At 53.4% G+C, this 21,331-nt stretch overlaps 2 protein-coding genes and 1 long non-coding RNA gene across 4 annotated transcripts in view; 2 read left to right on the top strand and 1 right to left on the bottom strand.

The window, feature by feature from the left end:
• The window catches only part of AFG3L2 (AFG3 like matrix AAA peptidase subunit 2), a 28,546-nt gene extending 27,128 nt beyond the window's left edge, over nucleotides 1–1,418 (top strand). For both annotated transcript variants that reach the window (XM_060118728.1, XM_060118727.1), the window contains exon 17: nucleotides 776–1,418. In XM_060118728.1, coding sequence (XP_059974711.1) covers nucleotides 776–1,015 — 240 coding nt within the window. In that variant the 3' untranslated portion in view covers nucleotides 1,016–1,418. The remainder of the gene's footprint in view (nucleotides 1–775) is intronic.
• Nucleotides 1,419–3,547: 2,129 nt separating this feature from the next.
• On the bottom strand, nucleotides 3,548–13,466 carry TUBB6 (tubulin beta 6 class V). Its single transcript, XM_060119445.1, has 4 exons — nucleotides 13,350–13,466; nucleotides 12,970–13,078; nucleotides 11,326–11,436; nucleotides 3,548–4,863 (listed from the first exon to the last, which is right to left on the bottom strand). The coding sequence occupies exons 1-4, from the start codon at nucleotides 13,404–13,406 to the stop codon at nucleotides 3,800–3,802; spliced, it is 1,341 nt and encodes a 446-aa protein (XP_059975428.1). The 5' UTR covers nucleotides 13,407–13,466; the 3' UTR covers nucleotides 3,548–3,799.
• Nucleotides 13,467–13,953: 487 nt separating this feature from the next.
• LOC132502658 (uncharacterized) lies at nucleotides 13,954–21,019 on the top strand. The gene is made up of 3 exons (XR_009534513.1): nucleotides 13,954–14,571; nucleotides 18,816–19,004; nucleotides 19,875–21,019. It is a non-coding gene; the product is annotated as an uncharacterized LOC132502658 (long non-coding RNA).
• The last annotated feature ends 312 nt before the right edge of the window (nucleotides 21,020–21,331 follow it).

Below are 21,331 nucleotides of genomic sequence, written 5' to 3' on the forward strand. Positions count from 1 at the left end.
GTGGCAGCAGGGTGCCATCTCCAGGGGGACAGTCAGAGGCCAGTGCAGAAGCAGCCGTGGGTGTGTTTTAACCTCCTGAGATGGTGCCGTGGTGGCAGCAGAAGTAGAAAGGCAGTGGTAACCGTGAGCGGGTCTAACGTGACCCTGTTTCCTGTCCTCCTGACACCGTCCCTCACCTCCCCACTCGTAGTTGGCAGGGGTCCCTTTTTCTGTGGCTGTGTGTCATGTCAGTCTTGTGGTTCAGCCACACAGAGACCAGAACTTCGAGATGCATATTTTCACGTTAATCTCCTGCTTCATATTGTGTCTCTGCCTCATTTGTCTTTATTTTTGTCAACCACCTTTTAAAATTTCCCTGTTTCCACCCTTTCCCCCACCCCCACCTCCAGTCACTTGCATCACTTCTTCACACTTCCTGCCAGGGTTTCTTTCTGCTCCGTAAGCCAGAGGGAGCTCCTCCCCTCTTTGGAAGCAGGTGGGGCCCAGGGACACTGCGTCTGGCTCTCCTCCCCGAGGATGTCCTTCTGCGGCGTCAGGGACAGAGCTCCCCCACTAAGTCCAGGGCACAGTCACAGGCCACGTGGATGTACCACACTGTGCAGCCACGCCCTTCATGGGGACACTGCACATCTTATTCTAAAGTGACATGACCGTGGATATCTCTTTTCAGTGGTCCTAAACTGTTTTTTGGAAGGGGGTTGACTATAAATAGGAGGTAATGAAATTGGAGAGACGTTGCTGGGTGACTGTCTAACCACAGGTGCTCACATTGCAGGTTGCTCTGCTCCTGCTGGAGAAAGAAGTGTTAGACAAGAACGACATGGTGCAACTCCTGGGCCCCAGACCGTTTGCAGAAAAGTCTACGTATGAGGAATTTGTGGAAGGCACCGGCAGCCTGGACGAGGACACCTCGCTGCCTGAGGGCCTAAAGGACTGGAACAGGGAACGGGAGGGCTCAGAGGAGCCCTCGGGCGAGAAGGCCGCCAGCCAGGTCCAGGGCGCTGGCCCCGCGTAGCCAGAGCTGTGCCTTCAGAGCTGCGCTCGGCCTGATGACACAGTGGGAAGTGGGGTGCTTCGTCCGCGGCCTCGGAAGTCACCCAGGTTGCGGGGGAGGGCACGTGCCCCAGCCTCGGGCTCTCCCGGTCTCTGTCCCCGTCAGGTGGGGGTCCTCTCGCTGTCACCTGCTCTTCACTCCCACCTCCCTTCAGAGTCTCCCTCTGTGATGGGCTATGAAATTAGGAATATTTTCATTTGATTTACTATTTTAAAGATGGAATCCGGGTCACAAGTTGCTGTTTTGTGATGGAATGGTTTTCTACAGAGAGCTGTAACATACTTAAAAATATGAATGTATTGTGTAAATACGGCTTCTTTATGTCAAAAATAAAGTGTAAACACTGCACTTTTTTCCTCCTGAACATACAGTGTCGCTGATTATGCTTGGGCTACTTCTTCTCAGAAAACGTAACGGGAAGGAATTGAATGACGTCACTGTTTAGGGTCTCAGGTTTGCGGTTCTCTTCAGCTCCCACGAGATGCTCAGGAAGTCTAGGTTTGTTCATCCCGGAGGATGAACTCAGGGTGTGAAGTGTGTTGGCCCGAGTGAGTCAGTGAGCCCGTGATAGCACATCCTCACTCGGCCGACCACGACTGGGCCTTGGTCCCACGTGTGGGTCTGCAGCGGATGTATAACCACTGCTGGACTGCGGGCTGGCAGGCTGGACTGCAGGGCACTGCCACTGGGCTGGGAAGCCTTGCGCCTTCCGCAAGGTCACTGTTGCTGTTAGAAGGGAGTGATGTGCTATTGTGGTTCCAGAAAAGCCAGAGTCCACAGTGCCGCAGACCTAGGTCAGAACTCACCAGAAGGTGGCCCAAAGAAGATGTAGGTCTTCAAATGCCATTATTTGGACTTGGAGGCACCACATATTTCTGCATTTTTAATACTTCTTAGCTGTCTCCTTCAGCGTTACTCCAACTTACTTGTGTGTTCTTGACGCAGATGTGTTGTGGGACGTGACTTGTCAGACTTCAGGCACAGAACCGGCTGGCGTCCTGGAGGAGCACTGGACCGATGGGGTGGCAGGTGGCCCAGGTGGCCCCTGCCCCCCTGCCCATCCTGGGACCGCTCTTCCATACTCCAGCTCGCCAGGCCACAGAAGCACTAACAGCATCACAGCATCCCGGGAGCTGGGGCTGCTCACAGCCTCCCTGCCCTTCCTTACGGGATGCTCTGGGCGCTTGTTGAGTCAGGCTGTTAGGTGAGGAGGCCAGCGTGCGCCACCCCTGCTGAGCCTCTTGGGTGGTGCCAGTCGTGAGTCAGGCCTGATGGCGCTCGGGTGGTGACCCACATATCCCCTGCACTGCTGTATGAGGTCCTGCATGGCTGGCGGCCAGTGGGGCCCGGAGTGGCCGCCGCAGTCTCTGCGGCTCCTCTCTACACCCGCGGAACATGAGTGTGTCGGGGCCTGACTCAGGTTTGGCCTCCAGCAGGCGCTCAGGGCACCCGTCTCTCCTCCAAGACCCATCAGACCTAGTGAGGGTCCAGCATAGATGGGGGCGGTGAGAGATTTTCACCGTAGTCTCACAAAATGGTTAATTTTTGCAAAAACAGGATCTCACCTCGGTTCAAGCCATGTTGCATGTTTTGTGGGTCACTTTGTCCAAGGCGCAGCGGACACAGAATTACAGAGGGCCACCGTGGGGCAGGGGCTCAGCTCGGTAGTTCCTCAGGGACCCACGAAGGGTGGGGAGGCTGGGCAGGGGGTCCAGCACTAGCATTAAAATGCTTCCACCTGCAGTGACACGCTCGTGTTCCCTGGGCTGAAGCAGCTGGGCTCACAGAGCCCTCCAGGGGGAAGAAGCCAGAACCTGGGAAGCGAGCCTGCTCACCCCATGGAGGCTGAGCCTAAAAGGCATCTTAGGGAGCGGACACCGTGAGGTGGGGTGGGGCGGGGGATCCTGTGCCCTGTGCAGGGCCTGCCTGCTGGCCCTGCACCCCCAGAAGGAAGCACAGCAGCTCCCAGAGCCGCCACCTGGCCCCGCACCAACCTTGAGCTTGTGTGTCCCCAGCTTTGGCTGGAAGCCTGAGGGTCATTTTCTGTGGCTCCTCCAAATCTCAGCCAGGTTGTTAGGGGAGGCTGGGCGGACTAGCCTAGGGCCGGACGCAGGAAAGATTCGTGGGGGCGTAAGTGCTGGGGACGTACAAATGGGGACAAGGGCTTTTATTTGGGGGTGCGCTGCTTTCCATAGCCACCAATTAAAGAATCTCAGGGCTGCCTGAGAGCCTCCAACGGAAGAGAAGCCCCTCCCTGCGTGGAGTGGGCTGTCAGGGCTGCACCCCAGGAAGGGGCGGGTGCTGTCGGGGAAGCAGAGGCTGGAGAGACAGAGGGGCACTTAGGGTTTATTGTGACCAGGTTGTTCCCGAGTTCAGAGCTGCACGTCAGTAAGAGGCAGCACCTTGCGGCTCCAGGTGTCATCACAGGATGAAACACACCGTTTCTAACCCCCTAATTCCCAGACATGGTTGAACACTTAAGAGAAGGTGAGGTTTATTTATTTAGCCCTTTATTTATGGCCCATGAGTTCTTTCAAGTCCTCTCTGGTCTGATGTTTGGGTAGGGATGCCAGTCCCCGCTCTTCTGATGTCCTTCATCCCAGATGACGGACAGGACAGTCTCGCTGCCTCTGCGAGGGGCCCGTCCCCACACACTCAGACCAGGGCTCCCCTTGGCGGCCAGGAGACTCACCAGGGTTGGAGGAAGGACCTCTGAGCCGTGGCGTCCAAGGCAGGGCCGCGCCTCTATTCGTTGACCTCCTCCTCGTCATCCTCAAAAGCTTCCTCGCCCTCGTCAGCCGTGGCGTCCTGGTACTGCTGGTACTCGGACACCAGGTCGTTCATGTTGCTCTCGGCCTCAGTGAACTCCATCTCGTCCATGCCCTCACCCGTGAACCAGTGCAGGAAGGCCTTGCGCCGGAACATGGCCGAGAACTGCTCCGAGATGCGCTTGAACAGCTCCTGGATGGCCGTGCTGTTGCCGATGAAGGTGGCGGCCATCTTTAGGCCACGCGGCGGGATGTCGCACACGGCTACCTTCACGTTGTTGGGGATCCACTCCACGAAGTAGCTGCTGTTTTTGTTCTGGATGGCCAGCATCTGCTCATCCACCTCCTTCATGGACATGGGGCCCCGGAACACGGCGGCCACGGTCAGGTAGCGGCCGTGGCGGGGGTCACAGGCCGCCATCATATTCTTGGCATCAAACATCTGCTGGGTGAGCTCGGGCACCGTCAGCGCCCGGTACTGCTGGCTGCCACGGGCGGTGAGTGGGGCAAAGCCGGGCATGAAGAAGTGCAGGCGTGGGAAGGGCACCATGTTCACGGCCAGCTTGCGCAAGTCGGCGTTGAGCTGGCCTGGGAAGCGCAGGGAGGTGGTGACCCCACTCATGGTGGCCGACACCAGGTGGTTGAGGTCCCCGTAGGTGGGCGTGGTCAGTTTCAGGGTGCGGAAGCAGATGTCGTACAGGGCCTCGTTGTCGATGCAGTAGGTCTCGTCCGTGTTCTCCACCAGCTGGTGCACGGAGAGGGTGGCGTTGTAGGGCTCCACCACCGTGTCCGACACCTTGGGAGAGGGCATCACGCTGAAGGTGTTCATGATGCGGTCGGGGTACTCCTCGCGGATCTTGCTGATGAGGAGAGTGCCCATCCCAGAACCGGTGCCGCCACCCAATGAGTGGGTCAGCTGGAAGCCCTGCAGGCAGTCGCAGTGCTCGCACTCCTTCCGCACCACGTCCAGGACCGAGTCCACCAGCTCGGCGCCCTCCGTGTAGTGGCCTTTGGCCCAGTTGTTCCCGGCGCCGGTCTGTCCTGGAGTCAAGCAAGAGAGGGGACATGTTTCAAACAGGGCTATGAGGCTGGGGGAGCTGCGCGGGGCCGTTAGTACATTTAAAATGTGTTAGGAAACGATTAGATAATAGAGTGAGGGGTGGGCCCCGGTCCCCCAGCACTGCAGGAGCGCGGGAGGGCAGGCAGCTGCTTCAGACAAGGAAAATCCGCCAGTTTTAAGATGTACGCGTGTTCTGACCTGGTAATTCCATTCTTGGAATTGTTTCGTTTTTTTGGTTTTTTCGTTTTTTTGTTTTTTTTTGCGATACGCGGGCCTCTCACTGTTGTGGCCTCTCTCGTTGCGGAACACAGGCTCTGGACGCACAGGCTCAGCGGCCATGGCTCACGGGCCCAGCCGCTCCATGGCATGTGGGATCTTCACGGACCGGGGCACGAACCCGCGTACCCTGCATCGGCAGGCGGACTCTCAACCACTGCGCCACCAGGGAAGCCCCCCATTCTTGTTTTTAAGTAGATAATTCTCCCACAAGGTGAAAGACAAAGAGAACAGAAAGTATACATTAAAAAACAAATTGCTTTCCCCTCTCCTTTGGGCTCTCTGAATTTTGTACTACGCACAAATACTTTCTTTTCGAAACAGTAATACTCTCTCACGTTAACGGGGCTTCTCGTTCATCATCCAGAATTACGGTTGCAAGTTTCTGAGCACCCACTATTTTGCACCTGTAATTAAACACCCAGCACAGGAAGTCATTCCTGCCCTCAAATTGCTTCCAGTCAGTCGTGGTAAGATTAACACGTGTGAAAGGCTTTGTATTTTTTCCAAGGAGCTCAAGTAACTAGAAAGAGACCTTCTCGTTAGCCTGTTTTGGGTTTTTTGTTTGTTTTAAACAACGGTGCATTTCCCCCAACATGCTTATTTCTATTTTATGGAAGAAATTTTTAATCTGAAAGGTTGGCTGTTCAATTTAAAATCCTAACTTTCAGTTCACTTCGTTATAAAATGGAAGCTTCATCAGTAGACAAAGCATTTTTTTCCAAGCTGTATACACAGGCCTGTGTTTGTTTGAATGGATGCACTTAAAAAGATCTGGCAAAGAGGACCAGGAGGAACTTATTTTCGTTTTTGCTTTTCTGGACACTGCACATTTCCTGTAATGCAGTGCTCTTCAGACACCACTGCTCTGTAGCCCTGAAAATATTTAAAAACTACATACCCCAACATTAAGCTAACATCTAACGTCTTCACAAATTCAAATAGTTGCAAATTCAAATAGTTGCAAATGCTATTTTCATTTCCAAGGTACTATAAATATTCCCTTTTGAAAACAAACATGTTACATCATTCTATTAAATGTATCCCACAGAGTCCATGTAAAAATCAGGAATAGGGAATTCCCTGGCGGTCCAGTGGTTAGGGCTTGGCAGATTCACTGCCGTAGCCAGGGTTTGATCCCTGGTCGGGGAACTAAGATCCCACAAGCTGCGTGGCGTGGCCAAAAAACAACTACAACAACAACAAAAAACAGGAATAAATCCTAAGTTGAAATTGATTTTTTTAAAAAAATTCCTATGATCACAAGGTGTTTAAAATGTCAATAACTGTATTCTTTTCAATTAGTTCATTTATCCAAGTGTGAACATCAGATATTGCCAGAATGAGACAAGGTTTGGCATCCTTTTTTTTCTTTTTTTTTTGGCCACACCACACCACATGTGGGATCTTCCCTGACCAGGGATCGAACCCGTGCCCCCTGCAGTGGAAGTGCAGAGTCTTAACCACTGGACCACCAGGGAAGTACTTGACATCCATTTTATTCCTTTTTCTTTGTTTTTACATATATAAATACTGAGAAGTCTTGTTCACATAAATATGTAAATAGAATCAATTGTATTCTAACAATGTCATTGAATTATTTGATCTTCAGAGTTAAATGCCAAAAATCAAATAGTGATCTATCATCAGAAAGTATTTTTAGGGACTTCCCTGGCTATCCCACATGCCACGTGGCACGGCCAAAAAGAAAAAAAAGTATTTTTAATCATCTTTCAGCCCAAAACTCAATTTTGTGGAAAGGAGAATTGGAAACACCTGACTTGCATCAATCACACTTTCCTTCTGTTGGTCCAAAAGGCTTTGCACCAAGACTTACCTAATGCTCTTTCAATGAAAGGCTCTTTGTGTGGTCCAGTATACTTAGAAAGGGTTGGAAAATTTGAAATCTTAATTCCAACATAACTTTGCAAATATGGTTTTTAACGAAATGTTTTAAATATATTTTTGTCAAAATTTTCAGATTGCAGATTTAGCTTATTCAGGTTGTAAAAACTATTGGCCATGTAACCTAACTGGCAAAGGCAGCCCTCGTTATCAGAGCGATTCTGTAGATTGGACTTACTTTCTGTCAGAAAAACATGACTTTAATTTGCAACTCAAATCAATGTTAATATGCATTTTAAGGAATATTAGAGAAACCACTGAGAACTGAATTCTAGAGCACACTGTAAGGTAAATTACAAAAAGCAGTAAAACCAAAGTAAATGATGCAGAGATTTAAAGATAAATTAAGAAGACAAGGCATTGACATTTCTCATTAACTGGTAATTAGGCAGTGTAAGGTGCGGCTAAAACGGTCAGCTGTTGAGGAAGCAAGGAAGGCTATTTAAAGGCATTGTATTTCTTCCGTTTGGGTATATCAAATTTGGTTTTGAAAAGAATCATGCATTATAAAAAATTTAAAAATAAATCCATCGGCCCCCTTATCAAACTTTCCCTACATATTGAACAAAAGAGACCACGGTGGTCCCACTGCTGCAGGTGGAGCAGGCAGGGGATTCCGCTGCATCAGGTGGGCTCAGAAAACAAGAGGAGCAGAGGGGCCTAGGCACTGCTGGCACATGCTGTAAAGACCCCCTTAGCCAAAGACAGTCCCTCGATTTCTGTCTACACCCACTGGTGGTAACAATTCACCACCACCCCTGTGCACCGATGGGGGAAACTGAGCTGTGGCAGTGACACAGCCGGGGCTGCCCCTGGAGACCCGCCTAGCACCACAGCAGAAGGAAGGCTCTGGGCGCTTGGGGGCGGGCCTGTTCGCGGACACCCCTGGATTCTGCAGTTACCCCGGGGGGGCGGCCTCACACATGGGGAAGGAGTCTTAACTCAAATGTCTTTGGATCTTGCACAGCATTTATCAGTGCTAAGCCCTGTGGTGTAAAGTGCAAGTCTGTAAAAGAAGAACCACCGAAATTCTGTGATTCTTCAGTGAGTTGAAGATGTACTGACTATTAGTGATTCGTATCTTATACCAAGGGAATCCCTTCGGAAGCATCTAAACAAGTCCTACAAATCCATAAGGACAACGATAGCCTTTAGGAAGATGGCAAAGATATGAGCACAGATCGCAGGGAGGGAAGTGCAAGTAACAAACCCATGGTATACTCCTCATGAGGGAAATGCAAACTAAATAAGGAGATTCGATTACCCTCCATGAAGCTGACACAGCTCAAAAGCTTGGTAACACTGTGCTGACGGGGGTCTGGGGCAAGGCCCTCCCACACACGCTGGAGCCACTGGGGGCATGAGGAGGATGGGCCTCCACAGGGGGCAAGTCAGCGACAAGGATCAAAGTTGGTCCCATTGACTCAGCGAGTCTACCCAAAACGTGCAGAATGACATGGGGACAGAGACTCACCAGGGAGTAGTTTGTAATAGTGAAAAGGTCAAGAGCTAAATATCTATGAGCAGAGGACTGGTGACATCACCGAGGCCGTCAAGCCGGGGGCAGAGATGGACAGACTCCAGAGGGGCAGCCTTGAGTCCTGCCACAGCCCTTGGGGCGTTTCCCCCCCAGGAGGTAACTGCATTCTCGCTCAGGAACACAGACTCCCTGTACGGTGAAACCTGGCTGGCTGCCTTCTCGTATGAGGCTGGAAAACCATCACATCCTTCCTAGGCCCCCACGACTCTCGCACCTCCCCACCAAGCCAGAACGCGCCAGGCCAGCCTCCAGCCTGGAGCTTGGTGAAGAGCAGATGCACCTTCAGCTGCCCCGAGGGCCTAAGAATGATTTCACCAAACAGCGTGGAAACCAATGACCGGAGGGCAGTGGGGACACCCGCGACAGGCAGCCACAGCCAGTGAAGCCCCTTGGCCTTGACCCTCCCCTCCCTCCAGCTCACTCCATCCACTTGGCTTCCTCGGTGTTTACAGCATGATCAGCCATGAGGTTTTCTCGGCCATCAACAAAAGAAGGAAGCTGGAGGCTTCTGAAAATATTTTGCCACTGTCTCATAGCAACAGACGTTCCCAGTTAAATATTTGGGGGTCAGGAGTTGAACATCTTCTGCAATAGAGGTTGGGACATTAACCAGTGGCTCCAGATTGTAGAACACGAAACTGCAACAGATCCCAGGGGCCTCAGAGCCCACCCCTGGTTCACCTCCAGCTCACACGGGGTGTGGGGTAAAGCTTAGGGCTACGTGCTCCCGGACTCCCCTCCAGCCCTGAATCTGGAAGAGAAAGTTACACGTACAGAGAGGCCTAAGGTCAACCTTCCTGGTGCTTCGCTTTGTCCCACAAAACTCTCTCCCACTAATAGGCATGACTGCTATGCAACGAGCAGTTTGTTAAGAAAAAGCTGGGGTTTTCTAAAGCATATTCATGTTTAAAACTCAAATACAGAGAACTTCTACTTTTAAAATTACACTTAACTTCAAGTCAGTGTTTTTTTTTAAACTACTTCAAACTATATCTGAAAATGGAATGACACTTTTTTAAATTCACCAACTCTGAAGGCAATGGGGGTGAACCATCTCCACTCACAGGCAACTTGGCCTCTTTTATTAACTGGAGAATGACTTAAAAACAATTGTTGAGCCTAACAGCACACCACAGTGCGTTCAGACATTCTGGGTCCTCTCCATGCCCCATGGCAAACATGTTATTTTCTTAGTTAAAAATAGTGTCAACTTTTAAAATTTTCTATTAAAGCTATTTCACATCAGTACCATCTTCGTTCCCCTAATTTGGTAGAATATCTCTACTAAGGCTGTGAGCACTGCTGTCTGATACAACTTTCTGCAGTGATGGGACTGTTGTATCTTTGCACTGTCCAATATGGTAGCCACTAGCCACACTTGGCTATTGAGCACTGGGTATGTCGAGTACAACTGAGGAAGTAGACTGATTTTATTTAACTTTAATTAAATTTAAATAGCCACATGTAGCTAGTGGCTACCATATTGGATGGTAGGATCTTGAAGCATCTTTCCTTGAGAACAATTATGAAAAGTCTAGTTCAGCAAGAGGTAAAGAATATAAATGTCCCCATTTGTAGACTCTAAAAATACTGGTAATTTAGATCTTTTGATGTAATAAAAGGGGCACCAGAGACCTTCGCCCTGGTCTACTTGAAATATCAAAGGTGACAAAAACCCTTGAACAAATTATCAGAAGCTTCGCCTGTCCCATTGCTTGTGTAGGTTGTCATTGTGATGGGGAAGGGGATGATACCAAGAGGACTCATAAACTTTGTGAACATGTGCCTCGCTGAAGGTACCTCGCTGTACCTTTATAACAGGTCACTGCCTGATTCTAATACAAGGGAATCAATTCATGTACCAATAAAATCTTCCAAGATTCTGCCTCCTCTTGTACACTTTGAAGTAGCCTTGACTCCCAAAACCATGGCTCCAAGGTGAAAGAGGCTGGTCACACTAACAGTGCCACTTCGTTTAATTTTATATAATTTTCTTTAGGAGTTTGCAGAGGAACAGGCACTGCCATCATTTTCTGGGTGGAGGAAGGAGGAAGGAAGATTTGCCCAAATCCAATAAAACTAATAAATTCATATGGCACCAACCTTCGGAAAGAAAGCAGAACAACTGTCTATAGATGATGGAAGAAGAAATATAAACACACTGAAGTTAAAAGATGAGCAACATAAAAACCAAAGACAAATTATTATTATCATATTAGGATAGTCATTTATGAGAGGGAAAAAGAAGTTAATGTCTAAAAATTTTCAAAATCAAGAACTATCACCAATAAGCATTTCATTTAGAGAATCAAAGGTTACTTTTCCCCAGGAGGGTACTTTTCTTTTTTCTTTTTTTTTTTTTTTTCGGTACGCAGGCCTCTCTCTGTTGTGGCCTCTCCCGCTGTGGAGCACAGGCTCCGGACGCGCAGCCTCAGCGGCCATGGCTCACGGGCCCAGCCGCTCCGCGGCATGTGGGATCTTCCCGGACCGGGGCACGAACCCCGTGTCCCCTGCATCGGCAGGCAGACTCTCAACCACTGCGCCACCAGGGAAGCCCAGAGGGTACTTTTCTTAAAGAGGCTGCCTATGATGGGGCTGGGGACTGCTGATTTCCATTCTAAGCTTTTCTACACCACGTGATGTTTTTAATCTTGCACCCAAATTAGCTGGATGTTTAAAAAATAAAAAAGAGGAAGAAGAAAGCAGGAAAGATGGAACCTACCAAAGATGAAGTTGTCAGGCCGGAAGAGCTGCCCGAAAGGCCCAGACCGCACACTGTCCATGGTGCCTGGCTCCAAGTCCACCAGGGCGGCCCTGGGCACATACTTCTGAGCTGGAAGAGAACAGAGCCCACCCACAAGAGTCAATCTCTGGTTCCTAAGGCAATGGACTTCCCAGGAGCAAGTCCCACCAGCACAGCCGCCTGGGATGTACAGAGCGGGCTTTCTTAGAGTCACAGAATCTCAGCCCTGGGGGAGGGGAGCCCCAGAGAACACAGTCCACCGTGGACTTGTCCGGATGAGGAAGCCAGCCCGGCACAGGGCACAGGAAGTTCCTGGAAAAGGCAGGACGAGAAACGAGGTCTCCCGACCTCCTGCCGCCTGTATTTTCCAGTTCTCACCCATGGGCAGTTCTACTTTTTAGCTCCACGGAAATCGTACTTGCTGCAGCGAGTGGCTGAGCTGCTGGGACACTTTGGCACCTCCCTCTCTCACACGCACGTGAACCCACGAGCGAGTCTGAGCACCTGTTCCAGGTGCGTCCACGGCTGTTTCCCAGGAGACTGTCTCATTTATGGACAAGTGTGGCCGTGTGCCGTTTCATCTGTAAGCACACACTCACACCAACTGGACAAGAAACTGTCCCCATGAGGGTGGGGTCACTAGGACTGCATTGGGAACTGCTCTACAACCCATCCTGCTACGCACACACCCAGGCTGAAGAAAGAATGTCACCAGGCTAGGCCTGAGGGTGACCAGCAAGTGCCATGTATATTGCCCTCTTCTCAGTTCCATCCAGGAATCTCACCATCCATGTCCTGCTGTTCCAGACCTTTTTAAAATCCAGTAATTTATGTGTCCTGTTCTTCCCAGCTCTCATGTGGACAAGCAGCAGTAACTCCAAAGACAGAGCGTGATTATCTCTGGGGCCGGGGACACGTGTATGGAAGGGCAGCTCCTGTCACTGCCTGGGTGTTCTTTCAATGTCTTAGTTTTGTGTTGTCTTGCGAAGGGCATGTATCACTTTTATAATAAACATTGTTACAAAAATAAAGTATAATGTAACCACCATATAGATGTAGCTACCCAGGACACGGGTGATACTATTCTCAAACTTGGATAAACCACAACCTGGAATTTTTACTAAACTCCACCAGACAACGACCCTCTCTGTCTGCAGTTGCAGCTTCCAGGGGATGTAAAGTCTTTTTGGAGGTCTGCAAAGGGCCAGAAAAATCATTTGAGGTAGTGTTTTTCAAAGTTTTAACCAAAAACCTTCATTAAGAAATAAAATTTTAGAAGATAAAATAAATTTTAATAAGAGCCGGACATGACCCATTAAGCTGATTTCACAGCAGCAACGGGTCCGCTTCAAGAGCTCGGACCCGCCGGGGAGGACGAGATGCTGTTTGAACTCAACCGACGTCGGATTTCCCGCCCCAGCGGGAGAGAGGGAGGAGCCGGGCGTCCGGCTACATCTGGGAGGATTTTTCCAGAACCACCCACAGAGTGAACCACCCACGCGCCGGGCGGCCCCGCGGGTTGAGGAGGGGGAGCATGGCCGGGGTCCCACAGGGCGATGCCGGGGTCCCAGAGAGGGATGGCCGGGGATGGGGGGAAGGGCGGGGTCGCGCCGCGCCACTCACACGATGACTCATTGTAGTAGACGTTGATCCTCTCCAGTTGGAGCGTCGAGTCACCCACGTAGCCTCCAGCAGGGTCGATGCCATGTTCGTCGCTGATCACTTCCCAAAACTTGCAAAGGGCGGGGCGGAGGACAGACGGTCAGCCCGGGGCCCTGGCACCCGCGGCTCCCCTAGGGCCGGCGCGCGGGGAGCGGCCTCAGAATTCCAGGCGCGCCTGAGCTGCCAGCGGTAGCTCCGGGGCCGCGGGGACGGGGAGCGGGGCCGGGTCCCGCTGTGACGTCCCCCTCGGCCGCGCCGGTCCTCCCGTGCTGCCCCGGCCCGAGGGATTAGGGAGGGGCGGGCCGCCCACCCGCAGGGAGCCCGGCCCGGCCCGCGCCCACCTTGGTGCCGATCTGGTTCCCGCACTGGCCCGCTTGGATGTGCACGATCTCCCTCATGGCGCGAGCTCGGCGCTCGCTGCTCGGACAGCGCGGCGACTGCGGGCCCAGCCGCTCGGCGCCCTCGACTCGGCGCCAGCCGCCCCTCCCCGACCCTCCCCCAGCCGCCCTGGCCAATGGCCGGGCCCGCCGCCCCCCCCGGCCGCTCCCCTTCCGCCCCCGCCCCCCGTGCGCCCTCCCCCATCTCCCCGGGCCAGGCCGGGTCTTCCCAGCTCCCGCCTCTCACCCCCTCGCCCCCTCGCCCCCTCGCCCCCGCGGTCCTTGCGGCTTCCCCCTGCCCCCACCCCGGGCCCCCAGCGGTCGGTGCGCCTCCCTCCGCTCCTTCCCGCAGCCTGCGCGCCCTGGACTCCCCACCCAGGGGCCGTTCTTCCCGGGCCGCCTCGACCCTCCGCGGTCCCAGAAGGGAGAACAGACCAGGGACAGTGGAGGGACCCCTGCTGGGGGGCCGGGCCGGGAAAGAGCCGGTCCTTGGGGCGCCCACCCGAGTGGGTCGGGGCGGAGACGCAGCGGGCGGGCGGCGGACGGGAAGGACAAGCTCGCCCCCCACCCCTTTGCTGCCCCTCGCGGAGGGAAACCGGAGACCCCTCGCGGGTTTCCGGACCGCGGGCCTAGGGGTGCTCATTGTCCCCGCCCGCGACGGGTTCAAACCCAGCGTGTAGAGGGCTGTGGGACACGGGAGTGGAGTTTTTCGGGGCGACTCTGACCCCCGCCCCCCGACTCAGGCTCCGGCACGGGTTCTTACGTCTCCGCCCTGCTGTATCTCCGTCTCGAAATACAGGTGCCCTTCGGTTCTGAGCACTTGGAACAGTTTGTGATGGAGTTTGATTAAAGTGAACACATGGCTGGACCTGAAAATGAACACACACACACACACACACACACCCGCCCTGCACGGTTTACGCAGCCTCTCTATCCGGAATCTGGGAGGAAAGGCTCTTTGTCGGCCCCGGAAGGGGCAGGGGTCTGGGTTCTCCGCCTGGTTCCCTCACTTTCCCCATCGCTGGGTCGGGGCCTCCCTTGCTGTTGGGAGGGGGTGTGGACGCGGACCTCCTGCGTGTGAATAAGTGCGAAGCTGGAGGAGGGAGGAAACTTCAATCTTATGGAGCTCGTGTGTCTTCTCTCTCCGCTGGGGCCACGGAAAGTCGGGGGTTCCCTGTGGAATGAGGTAAGCCCTCCCCCGGCCCAGGAGACAGTTCTGCTGTGCAAAGCTTGGTTTCCTGTTCCTTTTACAAGGTGCAGCCCGACCTTTCTGAACCCCCGCCCTCCCCTTCCCCAGTGTTTGCCCACAGCCCCTCCAGCAGGTAAACAGTCTTTACTCCTTAGCTGCTGGCATCAGGGTTCTGGGTCCCCCACCCTACCTTCTCCGTGGTCCTCAACCCCCAGGGGCTGTCACCCCAGCAGCCTGGGCCCCCGCTGCCAGCCTCCCAAGGGCACGGCTCCACCTGACACCCAGGATTCTCCAGGCCACTCCTGTGGGCAGCCCAGCTGACCAGGCGGCTCACAGGTATTTCTGTGCCACAAATGCCTCCTGTGTGCCAGGTGAGAGTCGAGGTCACTTCTGGGCGTGAATTAGGCTCTCAGGTGTGGTGGTCGCCCTTCCAAGCAGTCCTCTATGGTGGAAAGGAATGACCACTTTGCAGTGAGTCAGGGTGACTTGGATTTCAGTCCCGACTCCGTTTCCAACTAGCTCCGTGCTACCTCAGATCCTCTGGGCTTGGGTTTGTGCGTCTGTAAAAGGAAAGGGTTGTCCTGGGGGATCTGAGGCCCTGGCACCTTCAGTCTGAGTGTGTGTGAGTTTCCCCGTGAACACTTCAGGTGAGGAGAGTGTGGAAACTGGGGGCTGTGCCCCACCCCACCCCACGCCAAGTGGAAATGCCCCATGATGAGGAAGCAACCCTTCTGTCATTGGCACCACCAGTTTCCTTTTAGATGCGTGAAAACTGGGGAAATCCTAATGCGCGCGCGCGCGCGTGCGTGCGTGCGTGCGTGCGTGCGTGCGTGTGTGTGTGTGTGTGGTTTGAAAGAAGTGGAGAACTTAAAATGTTTTCTTCTGGAGTTTTTCAAACGTTCCCAATTTCAGGGGTCAGTTTCTTTAACCTTAAGATCCCTGCCCTGTCCCCCTCACCCTCCCCTGCAATGCTGCTTCTCTGCCTTCCTGTAGGTTCCCATACCTCTCCTTACACACAGGGCACCTGGGGAAGCAGGTTAGGGGGCACAGCCCTGCCCAGGCTCCCAGTCAGGACCCGAGACAACCCAGCACCCTTGCTTAGCCTGCGTGTTGCCGTCGCTCAGTTTAATTATTGACTCCAAAGAAATGCTCCCTTTATCTGTGTGCTGGTGCTGAGTCTGGTGCAGGGAGTGGAGGGAGGGCCTGTGGTTCCTGGAAGAGCCTGGTCACTCAGTCCCTGCGGAATCAAGCCCCTGAGTAAAAAGAAGTGCCCACGTCGGCAGCTTCAGTGCTTTGTTGAAATGGCCACCTCACCAAAGCAAGTCCTTGGGTGGAATTTGAGTCCAAGGTGTTCACTGGAGCCAGAGAATAGGTGTCAGCATGGCCTCAGGGACACCTGGATTTGATGGGGGGGGAGGCTGATTTACTGGAGTTTCTGATGGACTCTCCCTGCTGACCAGCGGCACAGCCTGACCCCTGCACCATGAGGGGGGAGGGGGAGGTGACGAAGGCTCACTGCTAGACGCTTTTGTACAGAATCTGCACGCCACCCCTCCAAGTTTAGGTGTCACTGCCGCGGAGGCAGGTGGGAGTGAAAGGGTCCCCTGCCCCTAACACGGATGGGGCCCAAGCAAGGGCACAGGCAGGCTAAAGACACAGCAGCTACAAATCAGGCTTGCGGAAACCATTCCTGCGTCCCACGAGGGAAGCATCTCCTGTGCACACCAACCCTTGGTCCATCTCTTCTCCCCCCCCACTATGGCCATCCCTGGGCCACCTTCCATTTCACAGTCACTAGTGGGAGTTGGGGGCCCTGAAGCAAGCTCAGGGATGTCTGGGCAGGGAGTCCTGAGGTCTCAGTGGCCCCAAGTGGGAGGGGCGCCACCCAGGGCCCCATCTGGACAGAGTTCTGGGTCCTCACCTCTTGTCTGCTCGCTTTCCACCTCCCACAGCCCCTTGCCCTGCCCTGTTTCCTCCATGGTCACCACGCGGGGTAAGGACCTGGGGCCACTGCCCAGGTCTGGATATAGGTGGGAAAAAGCCCCCCAACCCCGGGGACAGGTCTCACTGCTCCCTGCCTGTGTCTGAAAGTCATGGTGATGGGGAGGTAGGTTCCATCCTGTCCTCTCCAAATCCTGAGGAGCCCCTGGAGAAAGACCCCAAGGGACCAGGTCAAGCTCTGGGACCAGGCTGGTGATAGCCACCTGTGGCCTTATTTGCAGCTAAAACCCTAGGTTTTGGCAAGTGTAATGACATGGGACCATTGTGCTTCTATGTGATGTGACTCTTGATGTGATGTGGCTGTCTACCCATGCTCTGTCAGGCAGGGGCAGGTGCTGGGACCGGGAGTGGAGGCTGGGCGGTTCCGTGGAGCGGGGGCGGGGTGGGGGGGGGTCTGGATTCCTGGGACAAGCAGGAAAGGGCCACCGAGTGCTGAGTGCCGAGGCTCTGAGCTGACTCTTGGGCTTTTTCGCCATCTGCACCTTCAACAAAGTCATTTTGAAGCTGTCAAAGCTCCCTCCCTGGAAGTTCTGCAAAGGGGAGCTCAGGTCCTGCTCATCTAGTGAGTGGGCCCTGGGCCCATGTCCGTGGAGCCTGAATGTGGCTGGTGGGTCCACGTGAGGGTCCTGGTTACAAGTGGAGCCTGCAGACCTATTATATACTGGCCCCCGTCATGCTGTCTAGGAAAGTAAATTTTCTTGGGTTCTAATTCTTTGGAAAAGTCATATTTCATATATAGTATTTAAACAAATATTTGACCAACCAGAACACCAGGCTCACAGGCCAAGTGGATGTGAGAGGAACACTTATTCCAGAGGCCCAGGGGCTGCGGCCCTGCCCAGTGCGAGGCCCCCGGAGGTCAGGGCCTGACTGCATGCCTCACGTGATCACGGCCGGGCCAGAGACCCAGACCCTGTAACACAGGGTCACAGAGCACCTAATGCTTGGGGTGGTGTGCGGGTTAGACCATTCGGCCCTCTGCCTGATGAGCTGCCCTCTGCCTCATGGATTTCAGTTATTCCATTGAAAAATGAGACCAGCCTTTCCAGGCTCAGCATCTCAAACAGCAGCAACCACCTCCAGTTTTACTTTATGATGAAGAGCCTCCCTTTCCCAACGGGGAAGGTGGCCAGAGTGGGGGCCTCCGAGGGGCTGCCTTGCTGGATGAGCAAGTCACGGGGTGCAGGGCCTATTATTTCTGTGTAAATCTGATTACAGAAGATCTGGGAAACTCGAAGAGAGTTCAGAATAAAACCACAAAGATTGTTCAGGATTTTAAAAAGATGAAGGGAGGGGAAAGAACCGCGAGGGAGAGACAGCGGTCCTGATGGGATCCAAGTGCTGCGGTTGTTTTCATCTCCAACAGGCCTTTGGAGAACAGGTGTGGAGCGTGGATCATGTCTAACCGATGTTATTTTAAGTGTGATAATGAGATGTCGGGGGTACAGGCAGCCTGCTTTCACGTGCTTCATAGGAAGGGTGGGCGTGTGTGCTCAGAGGGGAAGAAACGTGGCTGAGTGTTCACAAAGCCCAGCCCAGACAAGGTGTGGGTGTGCATTTTGCTTCGGGATTGTTCTTTCAACTCTCCCGTCGGTTTGGAAACTGCAAATAAAATTGTGGTGGTGGAGACTCAACTAAAGGATTTAGCCGGCCAGTGGGAGGCACAGCCAGCCGGCAACAGTCCCAGGGCTCTCTAGGTGATGGCGTGGTGACAGGCTTTGCTCCCTGACTGGGAACAGAGAGGGTCAGAGGAGTGTGGAGTGGCCGGAGACCAGGATGGCAGCTCCCAGGGACAAGGAGGATGTCCCCGAAGGGCTTCCAAAGGCTGGAGGTCTTCAAAACCAGGGCAGGTTCCCTTGGTCCACAGGAGCCAAGTGTGTGTGGGGATGGCATGTGAATCCCTATTCCTTCCATGATGGTTACCAGGCAGCTGGGGACACAGCTCCTTCGGGTCCAACCCAACCCACCAGCGTGAGCTGTGTGTCTGTCCCGTGCCGGCACCGTGCTGGCTGGGATGCAGTCAACAGCCAGGCTGCCCAACTAGTAGGACAACTGGACATCAAAGGAGGCCGGGCTCTCGCTTGCAGCTCTGCCCGCCCCACCTGCCTCTGTGTTGGGTTCATCCGGACGGTGGTGAACAGGTGACCGGCACCCCACACACACACACACACCCCACCTCGGCCGATCTTGTGCAGGGGTTGGGAATAAAAGTACAACTCCGTTTTCTGTGCCTTTTCTAGACAAGAGTCCAGACAGGGTGGGATGTGTGATGGTAAACCCCTGGAGGGCCAGAGGAAGGCCGCACAGAGGGTGACTGCAGCCTGTTTTGTTCTACGCACGCGCAGGAAGTGAATTGAAACTCTGACGAGATGCTCAACCCTGCCTCCTGGAAGCTCTAGATTCAGACAAGTCAGTCTCCTCATTTGCAGGTGAGTGAGTAGGACCAGACGGTCTTTAAATTCCCTGCCAGCTCTCACATCCTACGACTGATCAACACCCATCCTAAGTTACATCAGACAAAACCCAGCTCACCTAAAGTGCAATCTGATAGTCCTGAGTCATCTGTTTTTAAGGAAGTAGTGAGCATGTATCCAGGAAGTGCACACTGAAGAAGAAATTCATGTATAAAGCTGTCTAGAAAATCAAATTTATAACAGATGTGATCGGATGAGAACGGAATTGTTACCACGTTCTGTAGCAAAGAGGAACAATGTCTCACCCGTAACTAACCCAATGGCTTTCAGCAGCCAAGCCTCACCCTCTGCATTCCTTATTTTCCAAAACATGGTGTCAGCTCCATCCTGACCACCTTCTCTGATCCCCGGCCCAGTGTAACCGTCTTCAGCTTCTTGTAAAAGGATGGGCTCTGAACAGGGTGACAGAACCATGGGATCTGGTCCCCCGTGACCCCCTGACAAGCTGTGTGACCACGGAGCCCGTTTCTCCCTCTGCAGCACGTGGGGGTCAAGGGCTCTGCAGCCAGGTGTCCAGAGCTTCCCCACGCCCCAGCTCCTTATCTCAGACACACAGGCAGGGTGTGCGGGGCTGGGGCGGAGGCAGCAGCCATCAGTGAGGAGGGTGGAGGGGACACAGCGCTGGATGGGGTGGGGGTCCGGGGGCCGCCAACTGAGACCAGCTCTGGAGGGTTCCCATCAGGGGCTGGGGCAAGGGAGGTGAGGAGACATGCCTTCACCAGGGTTTTTTAAACCAGCTGAGGCCCAGCAGCTTTCAGGACTGGCCTTGGGCAGGTAATATTTTTTAAAATAGTCTTTATATTATTTTTCCATTAAAAACTAAAGATGGGGCTTCCCTGGTGGCACAGCGGTTAAGAATCCACCTGACAATGCAGGGGACACGGGTTCGAGCCCTGGTCCTGGAAGATCCCACATGCCGCGGAGCAACTAAGCCCATGAGCCACAACTACTGAAGCCTGCGTGCCTAGAGCCTGCGCATCGCAACAAAGAGTAACCCCGACTCGCCGCAACTAGAGAAAGCCCGCACGCAGCAACGAAGACCCAACACAGCCAAATAAATAAATAAGTAAATTTTAAAAAAACCCAAAAAACTAAAGGATGAGTTTTGCAAGATATGAAGTCCTGGAGATCTGTACCCAGCAATGTGGATGAAGTGAACACCACTGAACTGAACACTTAAAAACAGCCACAATGGTACATTTCAGGTGATGTGCTTTTTACCACAATTTTTAAAAAGGAGAGTAATAGACAAGCTTCAGAAAAGTTGGAAAAGACTGAAAACTAACAAAAGGCAACATCCAACCCCCAAACACCATTAATTAATTAATAACATTTGGACACACTTCCTGCTGTCTTTTCTTAGCCCTGATGTCCCTCCCTCTAAGAGGAAGGCCTTTGCGGGGACTGCAGGCTGGAGCCCATCCAGGTAGAGGTGTCCCGGGAGCTTCAGGATGGCACCCAGCCGGGGGGCTGGAGGGGAATGGGTGGTGCTTTCCCACTGGCTCTGCCCAGCATGCCTCCCCCTGCCATTCCATCTGCACCCCCCGCAGGAGAACTGTAGTGTTCTCTGCCCCCTTCTCTGTGACTTCTGCTGTGTCTTCTCCTTGGGGACATTGGGGCACATAACTCACCACTAAGAAAGGTCAGTGCCGCAGGGAGTCTGAGGTCGGGCAGGTGGGCTCCATTTCGGCTCTGCCGCAGGGAGACGTGGGCTGTAATTGCAGCCCCGCAGGGTCGCTGGGCATATTGTGGGGGGATATGGAAAGTCTTCTTTCTCTCTTGGCGCCCCGTACAGAGCAGGTGCTCGGCATGTGTGGTTGGTACCCCATAAACGCACATCTCCGTCCCGTGTTGTAGAAGGCAACCTTGCTTGCTTGCTTGAGACCACTGGGCTCTAAAAAATTAAGGGTACATTAAGCAAAATAGAAATTGATGTAAGTGATTATGTGATTTGGAAGGTAGTTGTTTTTGTGTGTGTGTGTATGATGGAGAAATATATACTCAGCCACCTTTTATTTAAAATCAAATATTGAGGGCCTCCCTGGTGGCGCAAGTGGTTGAGAGTCCGCCTGCCGATGCAGGGGATACGGGTTCGTGCCCCGGTCTGGGAGGATCCCATATGCCGCGGAGCGGCTGGGCCCGTGGGCCATGGCCGCTGAGCCTGCGCATCCGGAGCCTGTGCTCCGCAACGGGGGAGGCCACAACAGTGAGAGGCCCGCATACCGCAAAAAAAAAAAAAAAAAAAAAAAAAAAAATCAAATATTGACTTAGTTGATAGAACA

This window comes from Mesoplodon densirostris, chromosome 15, assembly GCF_025265405.1.
Source record: "Mesoplodon densirostris isolate mMesDen1 chromosome 15, mMesDen1 primary haplotype, whole genome shotgun sequence".
Taxonomy (NCBI): domain Eukaryota; kingdom Metazoa; phylum Chordata; class Mammalia; order Artiodactyla; family Ziphiidae; genus Mesoplodon; species Mesoplodon densirostris.